The following is a 13,459-nucleotide window of genomic DNA, read 5'->3' as shown; positions in this document are numbered from 1 at the left end:
ATATGCATGAGGACACTTTGTTTTTACATAAGGACGTGGTGGAACTAATTTATCCTCAGATATTTTTTTTCTTTTTGCATGTGATTTGGACACGGTTTATAAACTTTTGCTGGGTATTTAAATACGGACACTTATGTAACAAAGTAAGCATTTTGGCTTATATATTTTGCTTGGATATTGCTAGATTCTTTTTATTAGACACACTGAATTTACACATTGTATAGTTTGGATGATACATTTGTATTAGTAGATTGGGTGCTGGGCTTGTGTTTGTGGGTATTGGTCAATCTTTAAATATAATAGTTTAAGTACACAATGGGGTTTATTTACTAAAGCTGGAGAGTGCAAAATCAGGCTCACGTCTGCATAGAAACCAATGAGCTTCCAGGTTTTATTACCAAAGCTTAATTGAACAAGCTGGGGTTAGAAGCTCACTGGTTTCTATACAGAAGTGAGCCTGATTTTTCACTTTCCAGCTTTAGTAAATAAACCCCATTGTATACTTAAAAGTAGGGTATGCCTGTATAGCATAGCAGCCTGTTATTAAAATATAGATATTGGCTTCTTTCATTTGAAGTAGCACTATAGTGCGGAGGAGGTTTTATTATTTTGTCCATGTGCTCCAGAGCATAGTAAATGAGATGACTCCCATGATGCAAACATGTGCAAGCAAAAATGTGTTTTGTTTTTCCTTGTATGTGATTGGGAATTCTTTGCAAAGTGAAGTTTCACCTCATTTACTAAGGTCTGGAGCAAACGTCTTTGCAGAGTGCAACTGCATCTGCAAAGTGCATAGTCTGTTTTCCTTTGTTAAATCAATCCCAATGCTGTCACCATCCTAGGAAAATAAGTGCAAGTTCCTAGGGGAACACATGATGACAATAAAATGCCAACAGAGGTTCTAAACTCCTCCACCAAACTATTTTATTGCTGTTGTATCCTTGTCAGTTTTTGCTGGATTTACACTGTAAACTAGTAATTCTCTCTCATGAACACATATACGGAAACAATCTATGAGGCTACCACACAAAAATAAATATTACAAACAGTGCTGAATTACATTCACACAGGTAAGCACACAATGTACACTGGAGTAATGAGATCATGCTAGCCTATGACACTGCCTAGTAAATGCAATAAATGACTGTAGAAAAGTAACTGTAAACAGACAGTTTCTTGTAATCGTAAAGGTAATCCTCTGGATAAAGCTTTTTTATAGACATGAAATGGAGTGAACATATAAAACTGGCTATAGCTGGGCATATGCAGCGTCTGCTCAGGTTATGGATTAGAACCTGGCTAATTATAGTCGTGCACAGTGAGTCATACTGCAGTGTAAACAATATATTCAACTGGACAGGAGCTTCACTAGATTTATTTATTGCAAGTGTTTGTTTTTCCAACAGATCTCTATAGGACTAGAGCAAGAAAAATACAGAAGAGATAGCTAGACAGATAGAGCGATAAGACAGAGCAAAAAAAAAAAAAAAAAAATATATATATATATATATATATATATATACATACATATACATACACAGCGAGAGAGTTATTTATAGAAGCCACATTGAAGAGTACTACCCACCTACATTCACAGCACATCCTAACTTCTAGCCTTCTAGTTACATTTGAACAGTGAATCTATCCACCCACTTAGTAAAGCAGAGGAGGTCTTAGGCCGCGTACACACGGGCGGACTGTCTGCCCAACTAAGTCCGTCAGACAATCCGACAGACAGTCCGTCCTACTTTCGAATGAACGGACTTGACCACACACGATGAACAGACAGTCCGCCGAAAGCTTGCGCGATGACGTGTACAGCACCTACGACGGGACTAGAAATACGACGTCCAATACACTGCAATGCAACCTTTCGGCGTGTAAATCCTTTCTGAGCATGCGCCATACTTAGTCCGTCGAACTAGCCTACTCACGAGCGGACTGTCCGCTGAAACCAAGTTTGGACGGACAATATTACGGAAATTCCGAAAGACTTAGTCCGCCAGACTGTCTGCCGAAAAAGTCCGCTGAAGCCCACACACACGAGCGGATTGTCCGCTGAAACACGTTTCAGCGGACCAAGTCCGTCAGACAGTCCGCCCGTGTGTACGCGGCCTTACACTCTACATTCCCTAAGGGCTGCAACAGGCCACTGGACTTCATTTCACCCATACAAAGAGTTATGTGTTCAAATGCTCTCTAAATATCTGTAAATGAAACAGCCCAGAGACTTTTGCCATATGCCTCCCTTCTGCCAAATTTCTAATTATTGGTACAAAATCTCTTTCGTCAACATAATGTAGTAGAAAAAAAAAATCCACTTCCTTGCAGCTCTCTTCAGACCAGAAACAGAGTGCACTGGCATTGGTCCTCAAAAAATCTCTCATTGTTTAAAATAAATATATTGTACTGTATGCTCATCAAATAATTTCAATAAGGAACATCTCATTGATGAATGAATAAACTCATCCAGTGCTTAATTCGAAGACCAACCTCTAATTTACTTATGAACATGTTTCGAGGCAGCAACTCTTCATCAGAAGTGTGTTAGCCAATATATTGTAGTGTATTAGTGCTTTATTCAAAGACGGACCTTTCATATAGTTCTAATGTGTTTCAAGCCAGCACCTCTTTATCATAGCATCTGATGAAGAGGTGCTGCTTCGAAAAAAAACATTAGCTTGTATATTAGAGGTTGGTCTTCAAATGAAGCACTAATGGGCAGATGTGTTTATGTGTTGGTCAATGAGATGTTCCTTATGGAAATTATGTAAGAACCATATCTTTATTCAAAGGAAAACAAGTGAGCGCTCAGTGCAAAAAAACAATGATAATAATCAAGCGCTAAAAAGGTGTATATTCAATCCTCAAACAAAATGTGGAATAAATAATTGCAGCGCTAAAAAATATATATAATGTGTAAATTCCAAAAAACAAAAATAAGTAATCATTCGTTTGCGAATAAAATTGCATGTGAATAAACTTGGCGAGTCACTTTACACAGCTCCTTATCAAGATATGGAAGATATCAGAACATATAGTGACCAACAGTTGAAATAAAACATCCTCTCTGTGGAGAAAAAATGATCCACCAAAACGTACGATATAATAAAATTTTGTGATGAAATCCCACCACCAGTATACAGTGCACTCACCAGAAACTGGATGTACACAAGCCTTGTATGGGTATCTTTTGTTCAGACAGTGGTGTCCGGTAGATGGGAGTATCCTCAGTCAGCATCCAGGTGGATATGGAATCAGAAAAGTAATCCATACTCAGTACCCCCGATGGGATGGGTGCTGTGTAAAAAAGCTCACCAACAGCCAAGGAGAAGCTAATATGGTATAGTATTTTTTTGGTTTCAATAGTAGTACATGTACAAATGGCAAGCTAAAAACATGTGCCAAAAAAACGCCGCTCCTACCACAAGGCTGCAGCAACGAAAACGTCAGTGCGTAGGACCTTTACTGACGCGTTTCGTGCTCAAGCACATTGTTAAAGGGATCTACCTATCTTAGCTTATCTAGGCAGATCCTTTTGACAATGTTCTTGAGCACGAAACGCATCAGAAGTCTTACACACTGACGGTTTCATTGCTGCAGCCATGTGGTAGGAGCGGCATTTTTTTGCACATGTTTTTAGGCTTATTTTTAACTGCCCATTTGTACATGTATTACTATTGGAATCCAATAAATACTATACCATATTAGCTTCTCCTTGGCTCCTGGTGAGCTGTTTTTTTTTTTACACATATTTATTTTTAGTGCTGCACTTATTTATTCCACCACCATATCTTTATACCACTTTTGAGTATGATATGTTTATTTAAATTAATGAAAGATTTTTTGAGGATCTTACACTATGCCTGCCAGTGCACTCTCTGTTTCCGGTCTGGAGAGAGCTGCAAGGGCTTTTGTTTTTTGTTCTACTACATTATGAAGAAAGACTCTGTACCAATATATAGAAATTTGCCAGACTTGTAGATTCCATTGCTGTTGAGCGCTGACATTAGTTTATTATTTTTGGCTGTTTGTGTCCTCTAACAACTAAGGACCAGTGGCAAGATAGGAAACATTGATAGCTGGGTTTCAAAGAATAGCAATACAAATATTTGAAGTAGCTAGACTGGACAGATCAGCTGATGGGTACATAAAGAAATCTTGGTAGCTAGTTAACAAAGATTAGACACATAAACAACACATAAAAAACAGAATAAAATGGGAAAAAAATCTAGAGTTCAGATAAAGTAGAACCATCATTCATTACTTAATTGTTTTGGAGACTCGTCTGGATCACGCTGTGGCTGCTTACTTAACGTCCAACTGCGGGGTAATTATTTTTTAATGTCCCCATCAATTTTGCTGTCCCTCACAGTAATTGCTTTCAGCCACAAGATGTCCTCAGTCTTCTGTTTTGTATTAAACCCAGCATCATTTAACCCAGAAGATTAAGGGCATACTGGGAGTACAGGGTCCTGTGGATTCCCCCCTGTCAACACAGCACCCTGCACTCATAGTGTATTGATGCAGAGAGCACTGTTGACATTTGGTTATGTCATCTTTTGAAAAAAAAATCCCCTCTGGGTTATCAACATACATTCCAGGGATTTTAGCACACTTTGTAGCAGACTCCTACCCTTTTCTGCTCTGGAGAAAAAGCAGTTATTCCACTTTTTCCTTTGGATACTGCTTCTAAATGGGAGTGACTGGATTGTTATATTCACTTGGTGCTCCCCTCATGCTCTGATGAGAAAAGTTGGAGTGTTTACATCCCTTTAGAGCAGGGATATGCAATTAGGGGACCTCCAGCTGTTGCAGAACTACAAGTTCCATGAGGCATAGCAAGAATCTGACAGCCACAAGCATGACACCGAGAGGCAGAGGCACTAAGGGACTTGTAGTTTTACAACAGCTGGAGGCCCGCTAATTGCATATCCCTGCTTTAGAGGCTTTTAATTCTTTGGGAACATCTCACCAAAATGGAAAATTCAATTGCATGGAAGGTCTAAAATCTGACTTGTATCTTAGTGTAGACTTCTAGAAAAATCAGTGAGCCAATCACACAAGCAGAAAATTACATTTCTGGGGTGTTCTGTAGAATGTCTCTATGTTGCCCTATTGTATTGAATTTTACAGAACGGTACTGCAGGTTGAAAGAGAAAGGTTGTTTATTTTTTACTCGTTTTTATTGAGTATATGCAAATAAACGCACATTCACATGGGAATTCAGAATACAAGAGTACACATTTGAAATGTCAGATTGGCAAATAACAAGAGTATAAGAAAGTACACAAGATCATTTTTAACGACATTAAATTACAATATGGCTTGTGTAGCAAATGTATCTGCTATTATAGTTTTTTTTTTTTTTCTCACAAAAGTGGAGTTACCCTTTAAGACAGGTATTTTAGGGGCAAAGGCAGAAGGTGGATTGGTGTCATTTTATCTTAGGTTTAGTTAAATAAAAAAATAAAAAAATAAAAAACATTTAATGATTAGATAAAAAATGTTTTATCTATAAATGGCATAGAGGTAGGTATAACAGATCAGCACAGAGATGCAAATACTAAAATATAAAATAAATAAAAAATGTGAAATATTTATGACAGATAGCTAGACTGGAAACCGGGACAAGATAGGTGTCAGAAATATAAAACCAAAAATTAGGTTGATTAGATAATGTAACACAAAATTTCATAAACTATAAACATACAATAGGGGGAATATATGGCTAGAAAACAGATGAGGAAGGGAAGAAAAGAAGATGCAGCATAAGGCATATAAATAGACAGCTAGATTGGAAATAGATTAGATATTGAGATGAAAAATATGATAAGACTCATATTGCAGATAGCTAGATTTAAAAGATGGATGAAAAAGAGATGATGATTTTATTGGAGAGACAAAATAGATAGATAGAAGAAAGAAGCTGAGACATTTAAGTAAACGCCTCTCAAAAGCAGCATTTGCTATTATTTCTGAACCAAAAAATTTCTCCAAAAAGATTAGAAATAAATGCATTGCTTTTTAACAAAACTCTATGATTGCAGAGAGCGTAAAGAACATTATGATAATATCAAACATTTTCCTATATGTGTATCCATCTTTGCTTTAAACGTGAAGAATGTTATGCATTGCAAGTATTAGAATATATTTAGATACATAGTGTGTATGACAGCTAACTATATCCTCAGTTAGATGTATTGGACACAATGATAGCAGGAGGCACTTACATTCAAGAAAAGTGGTTGGCTCAGTCACCACTGATTCAAAGACTTTTGCCATATGCCTTTCCCTAAGCCTGAGAAAAAATAATGTTTATTAAAATGATGTGTTCATTTTTAAAAAAAAAAATAACTTACACTGCACAAAAATACAAGGTTTCTCTTCTCATTAACTAAGGCTAGGTTTCCACTGGTGCGACTTTTCATGCGATTTGGGACGGAAAAGTCGCATGACAAGTTGTACCCCATGATTTCCAATGAGTACCGTTCATATCTGTGCCACTTCAAGACGCAGCGACTTCAAAGTAGTCCCTGCACTACTTTAGTGCCACTTTGATGCGACTTGAGGTCCATAGACCTCAAGAAGACACAGACATTGCTTCAAGTCACGGCATAAAATCGCGGCAAAATCACGTGACTTTGGGGTTGCAATAGTGGAAACATAATCTTAAGATCATCAATAGAGTTTATAAGTTCAAGTATGAAATGGTAATGACAAAATAATAAAACAACATTTATAATAAAAATAATAATACATTGCCATTTTAATTTGCCTGCTTTGAATAACTACTCATACATACTGTAAACGCTGTTGGTGTAATACTTCAAGTTAACAAAAGGCAAAAATTTTACATTTGCCGATAAAATGCTGTTACTGGTGTTTCATGTATGTTTATCTTGTGTATGATTTTGTAATCCAGACAAACCAAAACCACATTAATTAAGAATTACCACAAGAAAATAATCATGTGAAAAAGGGTAGTAAAATTCAGCAAAAGGAATTCTAAATTGATACTATGGGTTATTGTACTTAGCACATAGTGCTTAGCTCCTTGCAATGTTTATTACATAATTGCATAAATTTGATTTGATGTGCTATGTAAACAGCTATATACTTGTTCCTTATTGCTGGATACAAGACCAAACTGGAAACAAAGGCATTTGAGCAGGGTGTCAGCTCATTTCACCTACATAGTACTTTTTTATTTTGATGGATTAGACTGCTGTGGATCACCCCTACTTACAACACCTAGCAAATGGAGTCAGTTAGGACAGACACAATCAATGCGAACACACACTCATACACAAAGTCAGGGCAAACACACACAAAGTCAGGGCAAACACACACAGACAAAGTCAGGGCAAACACACACAGACAAAGTCAGGGCAAACACACACAGACAAAGTCAGGGCAAACACACACAGACAAAGTCAGGGCAAACACACACAGACAAAGTCAGGGCAAACACACACAGACAAAGTCAGGGCAAACACACACAGACAAAGTCAGGGCAAACACACATACGAAGTCAGGGCAAACACATACACATAGTAGGGGCAAACAGACAGTTCAGGAAATACAATGTACACTCATGTGTGGGTAATTCTGTGTTGCCAACCATCTGTAAAATTACAGACAGTTGAAAAAAATTGGATTTTTGTACTCACTGGAAAATCCTATTTTTGGATTTCATGCCTCTTGGTTGGCAGTGGCCCTCTGGTGGTAGGTCACTCCAGAATGATGAACAGAGCATCAGACTTCTAAATAGATGGAGTGGCCAAGACAAAAACTCGAATAGTCCTAACCATATCTGGACAACAGAGAGACGCTTTTCTCAGATGAAAGGGATGTAGACACCAGGAAGGCAGGACTAATTACTTGTTAAGGTGAAAGGCTGACACCACCTCGGGAGAAAGGACAGCCAAGGACAAGGAACCAACAGCTCCTTATTCAATGACACAAGGGCTGCTTACAGGAAAGAGCCATGAGCTTGGACATTCAATGGGCAGTGATGGACACGAAGAAAAACCATCTTTGTGACTAGGTCGAGTGGGGAATTTCACAGATATTCGCAAAATAATTATTTGTAAGGCTGACAAAACATGATTACGGTCCCAAGGCAGTAGAGAGGGCCTAGAAGACAGAACCACTTTAGTGACCCCTTTGAAGAAAGGCCAGAATATGGGCAAATTAAATCTTGCAGGAATGGACCCCCAATGACTCAGAAAAGGAGAAATAGACCTGCAATGTGTGATAGTAGATGAAATGAGAAGTAGAATTCTGAAGCCCAAAGCATGGTAGGAATAACATCAAGAGACAGGCCACTGTCCTTCAGCACCTGGCTCTCAGCAGCCAAGCCATGAAACCCAGCGATTTTAAAGCAGGGTGGCAAATTGTACCTTGAGAGAAGAGATCTGGGTGAAAGTGGGAGACAGGGCCACTGATAAGGCAGTACAGCCAGCCCTCCTGTACTGGGCCCAGGCCCTATCAGTTCGAAAGGGGGGGCCAGTCACCTGCTGAGCAGGAGGGCCGGCTGTGTTGTCTTAATGCAGACACCAATCCTTTTCTGCCTTCCCCTTCAATGCTGCCAGCTTCTCCCTCTGGCTGCACTACAGGGGAGTGGTTCTAGCACATGCACCCCTTCCATCTGCTGTCTGCCCCCCCTATATGCTTTTTTCCCCGCAGCCCTGCTGGCTTCTTTCCCCTCCTCTCCTGCTGGCAGCTGCTGCAGGCACACGGAAGGATGTTTTAGGGTAAAGAGTGGGGGAAGGGGCCAGTAAATATATAATTTATCGGCCCCTTCCTTTTTCTGAATGAACACCGTGCATTATTGGTACCAATCACTCCTGTGTCCATTCATCACTGAAGCATAGTAAACTGTTTACTATGTTTCCGTTTGTGAGCAAGAAGATTCAAAAGGATTCCAATTTATTTCTTTGGAACTGAGGCTGCAAAGAAAGGCACTGATAAAATCTATGTCAGGTAGGCTGTATGGGGCCCCATCATTTCTAACAGCAGCCCTGGTGGGAGATGCCAAGGCGTGTCTGTGACCAGCTGAATGAGATCTGCGAATCAAACCCTGATTAATCAATCCAGAGCCACCAGAGTGAATGGGATGCCCTCCAGGCCTCTATCCATGGAAGGAGCTTCCATACCTGCAATGCAGAGATCAAGAACCCCATGAGAGGCTGGTGTCCATGGTGAGTAATGCCGCATACACACGATCAAACAATCGGGTGGAAAAGTCCGGCAAACTCAAGTCCGCTGGACAATCCCCCCATGTGTAGCCTCCGGCGGACTTTTTTTTACTCGAAAGTACGGCGGACTTAGAAAGTAGTTTTGCACTCCAATCTTCCCACTGGACTTGCATTTCGGCGGACAATCCGGCCGTGCGTATGCCAGTCCACCGTACTTTTGAAATGAACGGACTTTTCCCGCCTGGAGAAAAGTCCGCTCATTTTGAGCACGTCTCCAGGTAGGTGGGGCCCGCGAAGGATGCGTCGCTGGCCCCGCCACCTGGTATGGACTTAAAGGGGAACCCCAACGCCGAAAAAAATCGGCGTGGGGCCCCCCCCCAGGTCCACATCAGACCCTTGTCCGAGCACGCTACCCGGCCAGCCAGGAAAGGGGGGGACGAGCGAGCGCCCACCCCTCCTGAGCAGTGCCCTCAACATGGGGGGGTGCCTTGGGGAAGGGGGGCCGCGCGGCCCCCCCACCCCAAAGCACCTTGTCCCCCTGTTGATGAGGACAAGGGCCTCTTCCCGACAACCCTGGCCGTTGGTTGTCGGGTCTGCGGGCACCCTATGTGAATGAGTATGGGGTACAATGTACCCCTACCCATTCACCTGTAAAATAAAGTAAAAAAAAAACACAACACACAAGATAAAATAGTTTATTGCACAGCTCTGTGGGTCTTCTCGCCGGACTCCTCCGCTATCTTCTGCTAGCTCTTTTACTAGCGGAGGAGCCCGGCTTTCTGTCTCGCCGCCTCCCTCTTCTTCCGACTTCGGGGGTCTTGTCCCCCTCTTCGGTTCTTCTGTCACCGCTGTCGCCGCCTTCTCTTCTTCTATTTTTCTCTTCAGATGTTGCCTCGTCACTCTCTCCGCTCACAATGACGGGGACAAGGCGCGCGCGGACTTATATAGGAACATCACCGGATGATGTCCCCGCCTATTATGATGTCACAGTCCCAGCATCCTCTGGGACTGTGACACCATAATGGGCGGGGACATCATCCGGCGATGACCCTATATAAGTCGCCGTGCGTCGCGTCGGTGCCATTGTGAGCAGAGGATGCGACAAGGCAACATCTGAAGAGAAGAACAGAAGACTGCGAAAGCGACGACAGAAGACTGGGCCACCGCCTGTAAAAAAGCTAGAAGAAGGCGCGGTGGCCCGGCAGAAGAACCGAAGAGGGGGACAAGACCCCCAAAGTCGGAAGAAGAGGGTGGCGGCAAGGAAGAAAGCCGGGCTCCTCCGCTAGTAAAAGAGCTAGCAGAAGATAGCGGAGGAGTCCGGCGAGAAGACCCACAGAGCTGTGCAATAAACTATTTTATCTTGTGTGTTGTGGTTTTTTTTTACTTTATTTTACAGGTGAATGGGTAGGGGTACATTCACATAGGGTGGGGGGTTGGTATCCGGGGGCCCCCTTATTAATATATTCCGATAAGCCCCCCGCCCGCAGACCCCGACAACCAACGGCCAGGGTTGTCGGGAAGATTGTCCGGCGGACTTGAGTTTGCCGGACTTTTCCACCCGATTGTTTGATCGTGTGTACACGGCATAAGATGGACTTCCCTGACAAAAGAAGTCGTGAGCAGAGCTACCAAGTCAGTGATGCCTTGGTCGGATGGGACAGATGGGTGGGAATGTACAGAGACCCTTGTAACTCTGTCCCACTTGGTCATTACCTCTCTCTGCATAGGGCTGGTGTGATGTTGGGCAAACAGGACCACTTCAAAAGAAGCCACCATGAGGTCCAGAATCCTCATGCAAAACCAAATGAAAGGAAAGGTGAAGGATGTGAAGATGTAACTTCCAAGTTCTTCCTGATGAAGAAGGATCTTGGCCACTGATGTGTCCAGCAAGAGCCCCAGGTAATCTAGATCAGTGTTTCTCAACTCCAGTCCTCAAGGTGCCCCAACAGGTCATGTTTTCAGGCTTTCCATTATCTTGATTTGATCATTTCACTGCCTTAGTAATTAACATAGCTGTTTTATCCTGAGGGGAATCCTGAAAACCTGACCTATTGAGGCGCCTTGAGGACTGCTGTTGAGAAACACTGTTCTAGACACAAGAAGGGAATCAGGATTAACTTCAGGAAGGAGTCCCAGGACTTTAGGTCCAGGATATGACAAACCCCATCCTTTTTGGGAACAACAAAGAGGCTGGAATAAAATCCCCTAAAGTGTTCATAGAGTGGAACCGGGGCTATGCCAGCCTAATCCAAGAGTCCCTGAACCACAGAATGCAGGTCAGCTAGATGATGTGGAAAAAAACGGAGGTTGGAAGGAAAGAAACGATCCAACGGGGTCTCTACCAGACATGGTGGGCCTTGTAGTTCCCCACCAGCCACCGCTGAGCTTCAGGGGACCTTTAAGGGCCTCTACTAGATATGCTGGGCTTTGCAGTTCTCCACCAGACACCCCCTACTGATAGTGTATCATCTTAGCTAAATGCCCCCAGGGTGTACCTAAGGGCAAACATGGCAAAGGAAAAGGGAGGGGGAGGAGGGGTCAGAGTTACCTGGAGAAAGTGGGTACCTATTAGGCTTGTGCAATTCGTTTCGGCCGAATCTTTCGGACATTCGTATGCATCCGAATGAAAATACAACAAATAACAACGAATACGAAAGAAATATAACGAATTAATTCGCATGAATTTGACATGATTCGGTAATTGTTTAAAGATCTAATGAAACAAAAGGTCAGCTCAAAGTAAATCTTATAGTCCAATCAGCTTATTAATTTTGTGCCGGAGGATGGATTACTGGCAAAGTGCATTCCTGAGAACTGAGTTAGACGGGTGTTGTATTGTATTTGAGCCGAGGAGAAGAGATGTTGTCATTGTGTGTGTTAAAAGATTCAATAAACAAACGACTTTCCAAACTACGAATCATTATCACGAATGTCTATACATACATAAATAGCGAATTTCAACGAATATGAACGAATGAATTCGACACTCTACGAATAATAACGAATTATCCAAAAACTTATTAATGTAACATAACGAATATAACAGAACGAAATTATGTATTTTACGAATGACAACGAACTGAAACTAAACTAAATTTTCCGTTGTGCACAAGTGTAGTACCTATATTTAGACCAATGCATTCAAGTCCCACCACAGGAGAATCTTCACGACACCAAAGTAAATCTGTGATCTTGTTGTACTCCATCCGACCAGGTATCTCCAGGGTAAGGGACAACCACCTCTGATCCTTTATTGATCTGGGTGACATTGACCTATATGCAGCGATGCAAAAGAAGGGCCCGATCTGACTGTTGTATGCATGCACATAAGGGTCAAGCCCCTGGAGGCCACTATGCAGGGTTGAGTCATCTCAGCCAATCCTCCTATGCTGGGGAAAAAAAATAAAAATAGAAAGAAAATCAGGAGCTAGAAAGCTCCATGTCCTAACTTCTCCAAAGACCAGGCAATAACTGATTTCTTTATTGTAGATAAGGGGTTTGGCCACCACCAGTGGGCTGACCCATAGCCATGCTTTTAGTTTTAGGTTGCACCAAGTGTCCTTCACCTTAAAGTGGTAGCATCTAACCAATGAAGTTGAGAAGTTAAGCTGTGTCCTTCAATGAACGATAGAGAAAAAAAAAACACTTTTCTCCTTTCCATAAATGTCATTGGACAGGAGAAAGTGCTGTAAATGTTCTGGCTTCTTGGCAGCTCTGTACTGCGTAGTTCTAGAGTTTGGCTGCTTATTAGCCATCTGAGCTTGGCCTGGCATGGGCAGCGGGGCAGGTCCGGGAGGGTGCGCAGTGATGTCATAGTGCTTACTATCTTTTCCCTTTAGTTTGAAGAAGATGTGAAGGAGGGGGAGGAGGACCAACAGCCTGCCTGAGCCAGACCTTATAATCCTACTGCCCTCAGAACCCTATAGCCCACCCTCAGTGCCTTACAGGATGCCTTAAGATCCCTACGGGATGCTTGAGCCTGTCCACAGTGCCTTACCGCCTGTGTACATGGAATGGACACTGATGTAAGAGAGGAGTGCGATTGGGGACCCTAAGGTAAGAGAGGAGTAAGGAGGACACTGATATAAAGGGAAACTCTGCAGAATCTGGTGTAAAGGGGAACTCTGATGTAAGGGGCTCTCTTGTCATCAGAGACCCCCCCCCATTACATCAGAGTTTGCAGCATTCCCCCTTAAGTCATGGTTCCCAGAACCCCCCAACCCCTTTACATCGGGGTCTGCAGAGTTCATCCTTAC

General features: G+C 42.2%; 1 protein-coding gene across 1 annotated transcript in view; it reads right to left on the bottom strand.

The window, feature by feature from the left end:
- The window catches only part of ERICH6 (glutamate rich 6), a 133,639-nt gene that overhangs the window by 43,007 nt on the left and 77,173 nt on the right, over window positions 1–13,459 (bottom strand). The window contains exon 9 of the mRNA XM_077488180.1: window positions 6,234–6,301. Coding sequence (XP_077344306.1) covers window positions 6,234–6,301 — 68 coding nt within the window. The remainder of the gene's footprint in view (window positions 1–6,233; window positions 6,302–13,459) is intronic.

Source organism: Lithobates pipiens, unplaced genomic scaffold, assembly GCF_037356315.1.
Source record: "Lithobates pipiens isolate NorthernLeopardFrog02 unplaced genomic scaffold, aLitPip1_a1.2 Scaffold_18, whole genome shotgun sequence".
Classification (NCBI taxonomy): domain Eukaryota; kingdom Metazoa; phylum Chordata; class Amphibia; order Anura; family Ranidae; genus Lithobates; species Lithobates pipiens.
The sequence above is the reverse complement of the archived record's forward strand: the minus strand, read 5'-3'. Positions and strand labels throughout refer to the sequence as shown.